We start from the raw sequence: 16,404 nt of genomic DNA, 5'->3' as shown, positions 1-16,404 counted from the left end.
TAGGAAAATGAAAGCAGTATGTGTGAAGCAGTATGTATTGCTTTTTGCAAAAATGTGTTTACTTATTGCTTTTATCCTTATTCCGAGGAAGTCTAAAATGTAAAGGGAAGCCATCTTGCTGCTTCTCTAGTGAAATGTTCTCTGATTCTACGACCATGCCTCCGCTCAGAATCCCTTTAATCAACTTTAAACATTTCTTTAGTAGCTACTTGGACTGGAAAAAAAAATTAAAAAGAGATGGCACAACACTTCTGAAGGCCTGAATGTGTGAATCCACAGACACGTCTGCATGAGCGTAGTGGCTTAGTGCCGATTATAGTTGCACCAAATGTTGAATAGGACTTTCAAAAAACACATTCACGAGAAGCTGTGAGAAATTCACTCACACCAGCAAATGCAAAAGCTGACCACAGCCAACAAAAGGAGCAGAGCAAAAAAGCCACATTCGCGAGGCAGGCAACTGTAACTGCAGAAGAGGAAGGGAGATGCAGAACACCCAAACACGCAGAAGAGAGACAAAAATAAAGATATATGACTCTCATCACAGTTTACAAAATTTTGTACAGATTTAATAGAGGAGACGTTTTGCAGAGGAGGGAAGTGTTATTATGAATGTTAATAATAATGACGTAACGGTAGAATGGAGTGGAATAGTCTGACATATTTGTCTTTTTTTTTTTTTTTTTTTTTTTACCGTGTAAAAATATCAGCAAACTAGTGCAAATCCAACCCCATGGAGGCAAAGTTCCCCGTCACACTCACAACAAGCAGACAGAGAAAGACAGCACGAGACCCCGACAAACCCCTTTCACATGTAATGATTATTCCCCTTCATTAAAACTGCTAGTAACCCTGTTAGGCTGGAATAGACTCACTACGGGTAATCGTGAAAACACTTTTAATCAACGCACAGAAACAGTAGAGACCTTGCTAGAATGCATTCACTCCAAATAAAGCAGGCTCTTTATAAACAGGCGCAGCAAAACAGCTAAGACCCTGATAAGACTCCTCACACTCTCCATGGCGAAACCTGCCTGTGAATGTCTCCTGACAGCTCCTTAGCCCTTGTTAGAGAGAATCACTTCCTAATGATTCAACCCAGCTTGGAAACATCAACACACACAAAGTAACACTTGGGCATGCAGTTTTACATGAAGTAACATGCAGTCGCTGTGGTTGACTGGATGTGCAGTCGCTGTGGTAACTTTCTGATGAGCTGCAAAACAAGACTAAAATTAAAGAGGATATAAAACCCGAGCTAAATTACGGAAGTCCATTGTTTTTTGGATATATTTGACCAGCACAAAGCAAAACTGTACAGCCACAAATTAATCAAACATTAAAGTAAAATTCAAAAGAATCTCTGTAGTCAAAAATTATTTGCATGAATTTTATTGCTCTCAATACCAAAAGTCTCTTTTTTTCAGATCACGTCAACTTAAATTCATAAATTAAACTAATTTAATTTTACACATTTTTCTGGTCTTGTCTTTTAAAACCATAATAAAACTAATTGGACTATAATTCTTTTACAGCTCACACCCGTGAAAATGTAAAAAAAAAAAAAAAAACATGTTGCCACCTCTTTGCACACTGTGGTTGACACAAATGTATGGATGTGCTTGCTCATAGGCACCCACACACGCGCACACTTGCACACATGCACTGCATGCATGCACACACCCATACACACACACACACACACACACACACACACGCACAGACAAACAGGGCGGTTGACACATGGTATATCAGCAGGCGCAGTTCTTTTGTCCTCTTGCTAGTTTTAGCAACACCACTACTCTTGGAACACATTGCGCTTTTGTCCTGAATATGTATGATGCAAACGTGAAAACAGAGCTGAAATGTGATTTTATATACAATAAGAGGAACATGCAAAATTAGCACTGCTATTTACATATCAGAAATATATTAAAAATATTTTTTTCTTTTCTAATTTCATTTTTTATTCTTGTCTATACAGGTTTAACATTTAAAAAAAGAAAGATTTATGATACTTGGAGATTCTGATCCTCAGAGACCTATATTCTTCTCTCCGAGTTTTCCATTGACCAGTAAACAATGATAATAAAAATCAAATGTGTGACTAATATTTTTCAAGGTCCTGTTGTGTGACTCAGAGGTGCTTATTCTCTCATGCGGCAGCAGCTGTATTTTGGTGATGATCTGGAGCGTGGTGTTTGAACTTTGCCTCAACTGTCAATCATGCCTATAGTGGGTGGGATTTGAGTCATGGATGATATGATTTTGACAGGTATGAGTCAGTGGCGAGGAGTAGGAAACAAACACAATGATTAAAATGTGGACCTAAATAATTAAATTAAATTATATTTGTAGGTCAAGGAATAAAACTCATATTCTAATATTCTAACATTTTTTCTTGAATTTCCGAATCAAAACCTTGACCTAACTTTCCCCTGCTGCATCCTGTTCAGGTATGCTACCCACTCTCTCTTGTGTAAATCCTTCTCATCCAAAACAGGCTTATCCCACAGATGCTGTCACTCCTTCATCCCGGGTGTGAGAAATATGGGCGCCAAAGGTGCTACTCTGTAATCAGGCTGGACTGTTGTGCCTCGTCCTGCCAGCGTACAGCGAGGCGTGCTGGTTACCGCCACAACTTCACAAGGCTGCCGTGTGACCCCGTAGCCACGGGGCCTCAGACGCCTCTTCATTTGTCAGACGTCTCTGCAGCGTGGTGGAGGAAAAAAAAAAAACGCTCGACAAACACCAAACAAACAGAAACTCACACACGGAGCAACAAGGTCTAAACACTCTGTCTGACATAGATGATGTTCACTACGGGATTAGGCAAATGGAAGCTGCACGGCGTCAAAAATAGTGAAAAGGCAGATGTGACATTGGTTCTATTTTCACTTGCATGTATTGGCAGTGAAGGCAGATTATGAAATACAGTCTTCATCCAATGCTCTGCGTGTGAACAGCAGATTCCATGGCTGAAGCTTTTTCTGTCTGCCTTCCCCACATGCTCTTAACACCTACAATTATATATTTATATATAAAAAAATGAAAACATGATTGGACCAAATTACTTACATCTTGCGTCAGCCTGTAAAAAGCTTGACATCTTGACACTGGCTTTTAGTGAAAGGCTGCAGCTTCCCAGGAGTGTGGCATGCCACGACAACAGATGAGAGCAGCTTCAGCAAGATCCCCTCACTGGAGATGGTGCTCCTTCTAGGGAATGGACATGGAGCTGGAAAAACCACAGAGTTCAAATGATGGATTGAGCCCTGTAGTAGAAAAGTCTCATAAAAACATCCATGAAACCCCTCGAATGAAACATCAACAGTTCAATCGACGACAATGCACAAAAAAGGGCTTCCAACAGGGAGGGAGGAACGTCAGCATGTAAATCCAGGCAAAAATGCATAACTTTTTACTTAAAGTACAGAAAATCTTCAATGCACAAACCCCAAACTATAGTATAACAGTTTACTTTCTACAAAAAAGCCTCTGTTGTTTGTGCTTTTGATGTAAAGTCTCAAAGTGCCCCCTAGTGGCTGTTTTCTGTCTCTGCTCTGAACAAAGTCTGCACAACATTTGACCCTATAATAAGGTCTCTGTGCTAATTAAGAGGGCATTTTCAACATGGGATCACGGGATAACACTCACTGCCTGACACAGTTGGAGTGAATTAGCTGTTTTCTGTACCATCACAAACTGCTAAGTGTCTGTGAGGGTAAGCTGACTTCACATTAGAGAAGATTGTCTGCAAAATAGGCAAACAAGAGCAGTTGTATATGTATCCTATGCAAAGAAATGCATCATATAGATAAAATATTAATAGTCAGATTGTGATATTATATCAGAAATTGTATCATTCTTTTATTTCGCGCCATTTATTTTATTTTGCTCTCGAGGTTGCTGACAAAATAACTTGCATTTTTTAAAATTTACGATACAAGCAAATACCTTTATCAGCTCACTATCACCATTAACACATGCTTTTTCCTAATGACTGTGACATCCCAGCTTCTTCGTTTGCATTGGTGTAATTGAAGCCCCATGGAGCACGAGGAACAAGATGGACAGTCTGTGTAGAACAGCCTCTAAAGCCATTGCTGATTGATAATACACTCTGTCTCTCCATCTCTCCATAACTCCTTCCCACAACACAACCTGGCACCTTGTCCCACTGGCTGGGCCTGGAGGAAAACAATTACCAGAGAAGCGGAACAACAATACCCAGAAAACATCTGCTTGTGCCGGCTGGGGCCACTGACATGCCTGACTGTGTGTCCCTGCTGGCTTACATAGAGAGGACACATGCCCGCCTGGATATGCGGAGGGGGCCCGAGTGTACGGGGCTCCTGCTCCCTCGCAGCGCCTGTCGATCCACCTGCCTCTCTCTCTGCCTGTCTGCCTTCTCTGGCGATGGCAGCTCCGTCAGAACAGATGAGGGCCCGCCTGTCGGAGCAGTTGTTCGTTTGGGTGGATTCCCTTCTGCTTGGATGAGACGGTGCACCAGTATGGCCTCTAAGTTGAGGCAGACATGGAGATGCTACAATGGGGCCAACACCCATATGATGCCTCCCTCATGTTATAGCTCAGCTCAGCAGATTGGAAGGCCCCTTTTAGGGTAAACACTCCACACAGAGCTTAACAACGATCAAAGAGCACAGAAAGACTATAAATAACTGCAAGAAACACATACATATTGTGCCTTTTGATTCTAAACACACACGCCCAACACACTTCCTGGCATACTGCTACAGCTACATGAGCCAGATTACATCTCATCATCTGAAAGAGTTTGGTCTGTTGGGTACAATGATATCCTCACAAATCCAAACTGAGTTGGTTCAAACATGCCTCATTCTACTCAATGTTTATTGAGTTTACGGTGCCACCTTGTGGCCATTATTGAGGCCTGCTGATCATTTATTTATCTGAAGTGAATCCTTGTCAATTGGTCAACCTTTTAAGGCTTGGAATCACCCAAAGTGAAAGCATTTATGTTGCAGAAAATGTAAAATACTGGATACTTTCTCATCTTTTAAGCATGTAAAAATCCTACAAATCTGAAGAGGAAAACTCACTATTTTGTTGATTTGTGCACAGCTCAGGTTGCAAGCTGTGACAAGGGGTCACATGCCTTTGTCTTAAGCCAAACATTATAGGAACCACTGTGGGTAAAAGCATGGGGGGAAAAGGAAAGAAACAAAACGTGCTGCTTTGTATTTGAAGAATGATATAGTTTAAATAATGTTTCTATTAGTATAAGACATTTATAGGATGTTCTATAGAAGTATTCACCAGGTCAAAGTACACAAACGTTGATCAGACTATATTAGATTACTGTAAATTTAGGTTGATATTATTACTGCACTACAACAATTATTTTTATGAGGACAATTTCTTCTTTATGCGGCCCAGGTTACATAATAAATCTATTTTCAATCAGCTATTGCACTGCCTGTTCAGCTATCACTGGCCTGGTTTCACCTCCAGAAGGATAGGTCGGCTCCTCCTACTGTAGTACAGCTTCTGCTGCTTTCACAAACTGTGGGAAATATTATTGGTATGATGTTTAGTCGACTACTGTTGTTATGTTGTGCAAAACATGCATATTTGTGGTATTTTGCTATTTGAGCACATGCTTTCTTAATTCTTAGTTACTTATGTTTTTAGCCAATTTGTCTATATACAACAATGGCTATTGGCCCTTTGCAGTTGCATTAAAAACAGCCGAACATAACATTTCTGCTGACAGTAACACACACAAAAAATTACACCAACATTGCACAACTTGCTCATATTTGCTTCTATTAAGTTTGCAGCAAATGGAGCTCTATGCCTCCAAAATTGGTAATAACTTCTCTGGCAAGCAAAAAAAGTATGACATGGTCAGTTTTTGAATTTTCCAATAATGTATTAATCTTTTCTGCTGTGTCTAAATAATACAATTATAATAATAATACAATTCATGGTCACACATTTCTGCAAGTATACACATACAAACATTACAATTTGTGTTTTTGTGCAGGTTAAAGTAGCAGTTCTCAACCTTTTTGGTGCCAAGAACCCCTAATTTGATACACAAGTCACATATTTCCATTAGATAAGATTTTGCTTCAGGGACCTGCATCCAAAAATATTTTTTTCATTAGATATGATTAAGACCACAATTCTAGGGAAATCTATAGTCAGAATAGTCAATCATATGACTTCACATCACATCACATCTGACTCCCTTCTACAGTGAATTAGAGAAAGTTAACTACTACCCATTTCTAGGCGAGTCCCTGAAACTTCCCTGGGGGTTGCCCCTGGACCCCAGGGGCCAGATTCACAAAAGTGTTCTTAAAAAAAAATAGGATGTTCCTGAGAATGCTCTTAAATGCTATTCACCAAGAATTGTCGTATGTCTTAGGAACTTCTTAGTTTTCTCACTTAGGAAATTCTTAGATTTTTAACTTAAGATCACTTGCGTGGTTTCAGTAACTTGGCCTACTTAAATAATAAGTTCATAATGATTAATTAAGTAGTATCAAATACAACAACTGCCTCCATGATTTACTAAGAGTACATTGTAGTGTAATCTAGGAATACGCCTACATGTCACACAGACTGAAAGGACATTTCAATTATATGTCAACTGCAAAAATAAACTTCATGTGATACATTCACAAAAAAACTACTCTGACCAACTTCAATGAACAAAATTTGTTACCACATTGTCTAGGGCTAAACTAAATATTGAAGAAATCAAATAAATGTCAAATTTGTTCAAGTAAATACATATCAAGACTTACCTTTTCACTGTAGCTGTTTTAAGACTGGTGAGGGCTTCTCTTAGAGTTGTGAAGAAATATGAGAAGAAATCTAAGAACTTTGTTTTCAAGAATCTCATTTGTTCTCAAGTTCTATCTTAGGAAAATACTTAAGAAGAAAGTTAAGAAAACTACTAAAGAAAAGATAAGATAATTTCTTCATGAATACCAAATCTTCTTAGATTTTGTCTTAAGAGTCTTTTTTTCCCTTAAGAATGCTTTGTGAATCCGGCCCCTGGTCATGAGAGAGCTAATTTGCAGCTCTGATAGAGGATCGTTCGAGGAGCACCTGAAGGCACCATTTTTGACACGGGCTCGGTGTAACCGGGAGGAGGGCGGGAGGAGTGTTTGGTGACAGCTCGCCGGGACACGCCCGCCGTGACAGCAGCAGCAGCAGCGGGTTGTGCAGCTTTGACACCGCGCACTGCCTCCTCAGCGGTGACTCGAGTGTCTCGCAGCCTCTCTGACAGTTTACTGACGGAATAACTTCTGATACAACTAAATGAACCGGTTGCCTGTTGTTCTGCCCCAGACTGCTGTGGCTTTCCGCGTCAGAGCAACAACAACAGAGATGTAAAGCAAGTTGCGCTACCGCATCTTCCTCATGATATGCTTCTGACATAACGAGGAGCCAAGAAGTGACAGAGGTATTTCGGCATTCTTTTGCGACTTGTTTATGTTGGTGTGCCGCCGCCATACGCTGTTTGCAGCTACCGTAATAACCCAGACACGGCGCAGGGAGCCCAGTCATCGGCGACAACCCCTCGTCATGAAGTCGCTCGAAGCCCGTTAGATAATATATGTTGTTGGAGTTTCTTTTATCTATTTTAAGTGGAATGTGCATTGGTAGCTGCAGCTTTAGTTGCCTGTTAGCGTTAAATTAAAGGCATGGCAGGCGGATGCACATTAGCAACTCAGGAAGGAGCCAACTTTGTACGTTTTTGCAACAGTCTTCTCACAAAATAGTGCTGACTCTGAGCCTCACCTGCTAGGTAACTAGTCCTAGTGCAGATAAGTTAAAGGTTTGTGCAATAAAACAATAAAAACATGTCATACAAATAGTTTTGCACCCAATTAGTGGCTTTTGTAACTGCTCTGCTCTGATGATTGCTAACATGTACGTCACAGCGTACGTCACAAGGGTTAATTAACACGAGGCAACAGGTGCATTCACTAATATACCTCTTTTTCTTTTTTTAAATTATTTTTATTTATTTTATTTTTTACTACTATTTCTCCTGATTAGTTCTTTGTTTCGTGACATTTGTTTCTTGTAATCCCTTTTTATCAGACCTCATGATTGTAATGTTCCTTAATTGTCAATAAAGACAAAAACAAAAACAAAAACAGGTGCACCTGTTGTCATCACCTATGATGTCAAGGCACCAAGTTTTCTCTCTCAGTGTGCAGCAGCGTTAAAGTGTTTGGTAAAACGTCCTTCAGGACATGTATTTATGAGGCAGCTCATCTCAGTTGTGAAAACGACCAACTGACCTCATAACTTATTGATGGCCCCCAGAATGCAGAATGAAGCTAAAGTGCTAAACATCAGCGGGCTGCTGCTTTCAGATGGATAGTGTCTGATCTGTCCTTCGGACGAGGTGACTTCTCTTTGCTTTGTTTGTCTCTGCTTTATTGTTTGGGGACTTAAAAAACACTGTGCTTCTGATATATTGCAATGAATCTTTGTTGCACACACACACACACACACACACACACACACCAGAGTATTTTCATCTGAAGATAGCTGCAGATCCATGTTCTTTGTTTTTCTTAGATGATCAGGTGAAAACTTTTTTAATGTACTTCTTTTGCTGACAGCCTTTAGGTTGCTCAACAGAAACAGACATAGACAATGTTAGTTAGATAGTGTTTCTTATACTGTAAGTCCTTTATGCAGTGAAAAAATAATAATTTCTTAGCAAGTTTTGATTATCCACTGTCAGATAGAACCCTAACCGCATAGCAAGTACCAGCACAGTAGTGATAAATTAATAAGATATGGCTCACTCTATGGAAGATTGATCATTCTTCATGTTACTCAAACATTGCTGTCCTAAAAGAAAAATGCATAGCTATGTATGTATTATTTATTATAATGAATTAATTAGTTACTTATAATTGAAATAGAAAATCATGCAGCAGCAACTCAAATTTTTTTTTATAATGAACAGGAATTAGAAGTGAAAACCTTTTTAAGTGCATTTTTATAGTGGTACAAATTTAAATATGAGTAAAAATTCCACTGTATATAATGTGTGTAGTCTATAAGTAGAATTAAATTAAATAGATAGGCCCTATTGAACCTGGTCCAGCTATTTGAGTTGTTGTTATCAGTTGGCCTGATATGTGATATGAGTAGCGTTTTGGTGCATGCCAACTGTGAAAGGTCAGGATCAGCTGCAGTAGAGATTCATTTTGTGCTGCCAGCGCATCTTTTTTTGGCTTCAGAGGGTTCTGCTCTAATAGAGTGAATTGACCCAGATGTTAATAGTAAGCGTCAACCACAGATTGGTTAAATAGACCTTTTTTTTTTTTAGACAGTTTGACTTGTCATAGCAGGAAATGCACATACTAGGACCCTAGATTTAGCTCTCCTAAATAGAACACAGCCATTTATAATGTTTTTAATTACCCCTGTGCTTTGAGTCAAAAGGGTCTGCGTGACTAAAGTCTCTACTTGGTTAAAAAAAAAAAAAGCTCCAGGGCCTACTTTCCTATATCAGAACAGGGATCATCTTTTATTAAAAGAAAGAAATATCGCTGTCCCACAGTTTCTTATGATAGATGACTCATGACGCAGGAGTTCTTGAACAGCTGATTTTTATCTATCCAGTTAATTTTATTATACAGATTTGGGTTTGATAATAATGTTGCACCAACACATAATTCCTCATTAGACCCATGTGTTGTCATGCATAGGAGTGTTTATAAAAATGCAAATGGTGCTCGATTAAACAAAAACCTAGAGGCTGTAAGTATACGTTTATTTATTTCTACAAGTTAACATTTATTAATTTATTTATTCATAATCTTTTCATTACACCAACTGGCAGTTTATTATAGGGGGCTGAAGCTTTAGGCACCGTCTCAAAAACTAATAAAAACAAATATGCAAATGAACTGTTCTTATAAAAATGCTAAGCTAAATAGATACATATTATGTTGATCTCTGTTATCATTAGCCTATGTTACCCATATTGATACATATACACACACACACACTTTATTATCAATTTTGCAAAGCAGCTTCATTTCACCTATCTGCTTTTCTATTGAACTTTCTGATTCTTATCAGAAGTGTGTCTAACTGTGATGTGTCTTTATATTATCTTTTGAAACTTTCATATTATCTCCTCCTGCGCTCATCAGCAGTAGAAACCAGCAGTCAACAAAGCAAACGCAGATTTGTGTGTATGCGGGAGAGATAATTCTGATTCTTTGTGTGCAGTCCACCTGTATAATTCCTCTTTTTTTCCTGTTTTATTCCCCTCCATCTTGCTCTCCCCTTTCAAGGCACTGCAGAGGAGGATGGAGGTCCAGAGTGGTGTTCAGCAGCCGGAGCCCCGCCCTTTGGGCTCTCCTCGGTCAGGGGCCAATCAGCAGAATGATTTTGACGACAGGCAGACGGATGCCAGCGGCAGGCCTTCTGCTGACAACCACAGTAAGGATGCGCAGCCAGCAAGCCAGAAAGACGACAAAAAAGTAAGTCTCAGACTCCCACTGCTGCACATCTGCAGCATCTGCTGTGCTGTGCGTGTGAGTGCGTCTGTACGTGTGTGTGATGAGTGATGAGATCCTGCCTGTCTGTTGAGCTATTCTGGGTGATACGTCCCTTGCATACACAGGAGATACTCTTACTCATTCACTGAAAAAACAAAGTTGCATGCAGTTTGCAGGCCTTGTTGTTGATGGGTGTCGCTGATGACTGCAGAGGTTATCCAGTGCTGGAAGGACCTGTTTTCTTGCTGGCGTTGTTGCAAGAAAAAGTGAAACTGTAGGTACTTTTGGTTTTTGGCTTGGTGGTTTCAAAGGAAGTAGGTAATGTTTTGTTATGAGCCATGGAAAGACTTTAGCGCATACTGCAAACCATGGGTATGCTAGACCTAAATGGCTTGTGCAGTCTCTATGTGTGAGTGCAGATTCTCAAACATATCAACCCTATGCCATCTTGGAGCCCTCTGCACGTCCAAGAGTGACAGTAAAATCCTCGCTGGCTCTCCTCCATCTCAAGGATGTCAATCATGCTCCTCTGGCAGGAGCCAGAACCTCTTTCTGTCAGTCAGCCTGAGAGGCTCTATAGGCACAACAGATATACAAAAACATTCACTAGATAACTGGACTGACTGCTACTGGCAGCTCTAAACGGGTTGCTTGTCATGGCTTGCTCTATCAATTTTGAGTCCTTTGAGCAAACGGAAATCGGCATAACCCTTCTCGGTCTTCATCTTGGCAAGAAAAAATGGCTTTTGAAGCATTTAGATAACATCAAAAACTCTTGAAAGTGTGAAATAATCTGATTGTTTAAAGGTGTGGTGGCAGCTTGTTAACCCCTTAGCGTTCTGCCCCCTCTTTTTTTTAAATACAGGATTAGGTGTGGGTGACAGGGGATTTTTAGGGGGCGATAGCAGGTCAACATTAGATGTCACATGTAAGTGGTGTACACCATCAGAAATCTGGGAACCTGAGGATTTATTTTAAATGTGTGTCAAATCATTCTAGTCAAGAATCGGTCAAAAAACAGTTTAGGCTTGCCCTGACACTGCTGATATTACCAATGTTGTGTAGTAAAATTACTTGTAACCATGCAAATTAAAGGAGCAATTAGACATTTTTATCTTTTGCAGAAATTCTTTACCACAGACATTTTGTAGAATTATTCAATAGACACTCTTCACAAGGCTGGATGAAAGATCACTTCCTCTCTTAGATGTAATTGGCTCGATGAAACAAGCAGGCCTTCACACAATCGGTTCCAATTGACTCTGAAAAGTTGCATCAGACACCAGAGTTATACATTTTAAAGCTCACATTGGGAATGGATGTCTGCTTGTGCTGCCTACTGATGCATCGGTGCATTACATCCTTATGGTACGCAGCTTACAATAAAAACTGTCACGACTGCTGCTTGAGAACACAGTGTTTATATTGAGTGCAGGCATTTGTCTGTCTGTGGTTGTTGGTGCTGCAATGTGAAGCAATGAGGCATGAAAATGTTAGTCTCTTCAATTTAGAGGTTTTTAAACTAGTTCATAGTGGCAACACCAAACATTTGTTTTTATTTTCACAGTGGCAGGCACCACCTACATTGGTCAACAAGGCCACTGCCCCTGTGTGGGTTTAAGTGTGTGTAAGAGAGAGCGGGGGCAGGTCAATCTATGGGAATTTTTCTTATTTCTTTGCACTCGTTGTTAGCTAATTAGCAGTTGAGTCAACAACTGCTTCAATTTGGGGTGGCCCTGGGAGTGTGTGTGCCGTGACGCTGCCCGACCAGCCGGTTGGCAGGCTGGCTCCTGCTGTCAGGGTGTCATCGATTAGTCTGGAGAGTTTATTCATCAAGGTGTCATCGGGGGAAGTGGACCAGTGTTTTTGTCCTTGTTAAAGGGTGCTTGCCTCTGGCCTGCCCTGTTGTTTATTAGTGATACATCATAGAGAATGAGGTGGCACAGTCTGACTTCCGGGCTCAGGCTCAGAGCTGCTGCGGCGTACCAGGTCGTCCACAGTTTAGTCAGCTGTTGCTCACAGGACGTCAGCTGGTGAAATAAAATTTGTCAGTTTGAATCCCCAGACTGTCTCCAGAATCTGAATACCCAGGGGCAAAAAAAGTCTCAACATGCACTAATGAAGAAGCCTTTAGTGACGACTTAATCTTCCAACTGTAGAAACCATGGTAGTGTAGCAAGCCAATGCTGAAAAATTTAAAATTAGTCACTGAATCCAGATTTTTTTTCTCCACATTTTGATCGTCAGAATCAGTGCATTCTTATGTTGGATGGAGCTTGGTCGACTTCTGTCTGTTGTCAGTTGACTAATTAGAAAACTGTGGTAAGTGTGCATGTTCCAGCACAATTGAATATCTTGGTTTCAATACATGACACCACATGACTCCCCAACTGTTGTTGATCCATGACAGAAAATTAGGCGGAACTAAAATTTGTATTCTCCTCACTTTTTGTGTGATAGAATACAAAAGGAGTTTTTGTCCTTTTTCGACAGCATAGATCGGATATATAGATTTTATAGTATCAATGTACTGAAAAAAAATAAAGAGCTACGATCAGATTTTTAACCCAAGGCTGCACAGATAAAACAGCAGGGAGGATAATTAGGGTTGCAACATTTTCAAAGGTGGAAACTTTTCATGGGAATTAACGGGAAGTTATAGGAATAAATGGGAATAAATTAGAATAAACCGGGAATTTACTCACTTGAAGGTTTGTCCTTAACAGGGAACTTAAATATAGTTGGGGAAAATATACTTTAGCATAATCTTGACTAAAACAACCAGATTTCATGCAAGTACACTTGCTATTTTTCAATCACATGAACATAGCACATTGCTTACTGCAGGGTTACTGAGGCCGTGCCCCCTACATGCACTGTGCATTCCTCCATCAATTGAACATTTACATGGTGAATGGGACTTTTTTTTGAGAAAGGCTCTTTTAATTTTTTTCATTAAACATTTTGAATGGGACTTTTTGGGGATTTTTGGAGGGGTGGGGGTCATTTTGCTTGGGTGGGGTCAGGGGGATGAGTAATATTTAACTCAAAATTCATGTTTCTGTTCAATAAAATAATTAAAACTTGACATTTCAACAGTTTTATTTGTAAGTACAATGTTAACATGGTTTTTTTTTTAATTTTGACTATTTCCAAAATTCCCTAGCTTCCCACTTCCCATGGAAAGTTTCTGGAAATTCACCAGAAATTTTCCACCCCGTTGCAACCCGAATATTAATCAACTGGTCCTCTAATTGTGGCTGTGCACTCAATAAAAGAAAAGGAAAAGAAATATCCCATTTTGTGTGCCTAGGACTTTTTTGTTTCTGCCATGGTATCATTAATCTAGTATTGTTTAAAATTCTGGTATCGTGACAACCTTCAAACAAACTATAATGATAATCTATTTTGGGATTTTTTTTCTTGCGTCTCTACAAAGAGTTACCATTTGGCGGGACCCATTGTTCTCTTACTTTGCTATTTTCTTACAATGCAATTCTGCTTGGAAAATAAATTATACCTAGCTTGCTGCTGTTTGCATTGATTTCACTGGACGAATACTGTGTTTGTTTCACAATATACGAAGCACAGGGTCACGCTTTCTATTTTCCGTCGGCCTATTTGTGGTTATGGCAAATGCCCAATGACCTCAAAACTCTCAGCAGCTGGTTTACCTGTCTTGTCAGCACTTTGTTGCCCCATTGTCACAAAGTAACACATGAAGTGCAAAATCTAAATCTTGGTTTCAAACCCATCTGCAACCATGTGTTTTATAGAAGAATGCTCATGAAGATCAGCATAAAGTCTTCTTCTTAAGGGTGGAGCAGAAGGTCTTGAAGCTGACCCAGCACTTAAAACTCAACAATAACCCCTGCCCCTCTCTGTACCCTGACCCCTGTGTTGATCCATGACACTCACTGAAGTGCAGTACATGACCTGTAAACCACCCCAAGGGATTATTTCTGGTAGCATTCCTCACCGTGATGGCATCGGTTTGTGCTCATTATTTTGCAATTAGCTTTGTTGAAATCTCAAAGCATCAGCCGACCACCACAGATGATGAGCTACAGTGCTGATTTGAAATATTGCACTAATTGGTGTCATAACAGCCTATTGACCTTTAACTCATTAACTGCACTGGAAGCAGAAATAAGTCGGCAAGCAAAAAGCCTACAGCCGCACATAGGAGTTAGCCTGCTGATCCTGCAGTTTTTATAATTGTTCTCTGTTATAACAGTGTGTGTGTGTGTGTGTGTGTGTGTGTGTGTGTTTATGTGTGAACTATTTCTACAGACAGTTTTTTTTCATCCATCATATGTATATTAAACAGCCCGATCCATCCCTCGCTGTGGTAATTTGTGTTTTCTTTCCATTAGAAATGAGTCATTGGGGAGTGAGCTTTTAGGCGTGGAGTGGAATAGTCATACCAGTGATTATTGCTGTTATATTTGATTACACAAATGAGAAACATTCACGAACAGAGGAAGCAAATTATATTAAATAGCTCTGACTGGAGATTCTGTGTGCACTTCCAAATGAGCGATCAGAAAATTAAAATCCATGCAGATGTTATTTAGTCAGGAATTTGAATGAATTTCATGTTTGTTAACCAATAAAATCAACTTGAGTGAGCTCAAGTCAGATAAGTGGAACTTTCTTGACTTTGTGATGACTTGTTGTCCAGATGCTCTTGGTGCATTTGCGTAATTGCTTCTCTCTCATCATGACTTTTAAGTTAACTGGAAAGGCAGATGGCTTCTCACCTTGCAAGGCAATTTGGCATTGGCGGCAGTGTGACAGGTTGGGATGTGATTCACTCTGATTGCTACTCTTTTTGGCTTTCGATAAAGCTTATTAAGCTAGTTGCCTGTAAACTCTGAAACTGGGCGGCAGTTAAACTATTGAAGTATTTTCTCACCCAACTTTTTATGACTGCTATCTGGTGAAGCAATTTTTGTCAGCAGGTTGATTTTGAATACAGATGTCGGGTAAAAATGGTAAGGAATGGAATAAAATGAACAAAAATATGTGCCAGGGAAAGTTTTTGTCTTCTCCATCAGGATTGCTGGAGTGAGCAGAGTGCAGTGAGTTGAGGTAAATATGGACAGACATCCTGTACACCACCTCCACAGCCCCCCTCGTCCTCCACTCTACAGATTACCTCGGTGGTAGCTAGCGGGGCCCAGATAATTACCTTGTGTTATTTCTCCTCCCACACTTTGCTTTTGAAGTCCTGGCTTTCTGGCTGCCTAGCTGCCTCGGCTCTAATAGCATCCCGGCATGCCATCGATCCTACACCCCTCCTCCGGATATGAATGGGGAGTGGAGGTGGGCTGGTGGGTTGTGGAGGGAGCAGTCCAGGAGTCTGCCCCAAGCCTCTGCAGATTTCCTAAAGCACAGGTTAATCAATATTCCAGTATGCTGGATCATGGAAACCGCACAATGCACAAATTACTGTAATATGTAGAATTGTTCAGATACCTGGATCGGAAATGCCTCCAATACAGCCTTAAATGCTGCATCGGGTATTGGCGAGTGCATGAGTCAATGCACTGATCCCATATCATGTTGTATCATGCATCAGCTCATTTACGCTGCACAGCAACAACAAAAGCATGTGTCTAAGGATTGACCGATATGTTTTTCAGGGCCAATTCCGATTTTTGATTATTAGCAATCAAAGAGACGGATAATGGAAATGTGACACTGATATATGTACATTTATAGTAAGAATAACGTTCAGAATAACACACTTCACTGCAAATCTAGTTTAAATGCATTTAAACATATAATTAATTAGGTTTAATGCTGCACAACTTTACTTTTCCACATAATTAAAAAGTAAAAGAGCCTTATATGTTGA

At 40.0% G+C, this 16,404-nt stretch overlaps 1 protein-coding gene across 1 annotated transcript in view; it reads left to right on the top strand.

Moving 5' to 3' along the window:
* Positions 1–7,165: 7,165 nt before the first annotated feature.
* Positions 7,166–16,404, top strand: part of rbms3 (RNA binding motif, single stranded interacting protein) — a 340,839-nt gene continuing 331,600 nt past the window's right edge. The window contains exons 1-2 of the mRNA XM_059350713.1: positions 7,166–8,419; positions 10,335–10,523. Of these exons, the coding sequence (XP_059206696.1) occupies positions 10,350–10,523 (174 nt within the window). The 5' untranslated portion in view covers positions 7,166–8,419; positions 10,335–10,349. The remainder of the gene's footprint in view (positions 8,420–10,334; positions 10,524–16,404) is intronic.

This window comes from Centropristis striata, chromosome 14 (genome assembly GCF_030273125.1).
Source record: "Centropristis striata isolate RG_2023a ecotype Rhode Island chromosome 14, C.striata_1.0, whole genome shotgun sequence".
NCBI lineage: Eukaryota > Metazoa > Chordata > Actinopteri > Perciformes > Serranidae > Centropristis > Centropristis striata.
This window is presented reverse-complemented; position numbering and strand designations above follow the sequence as displayed.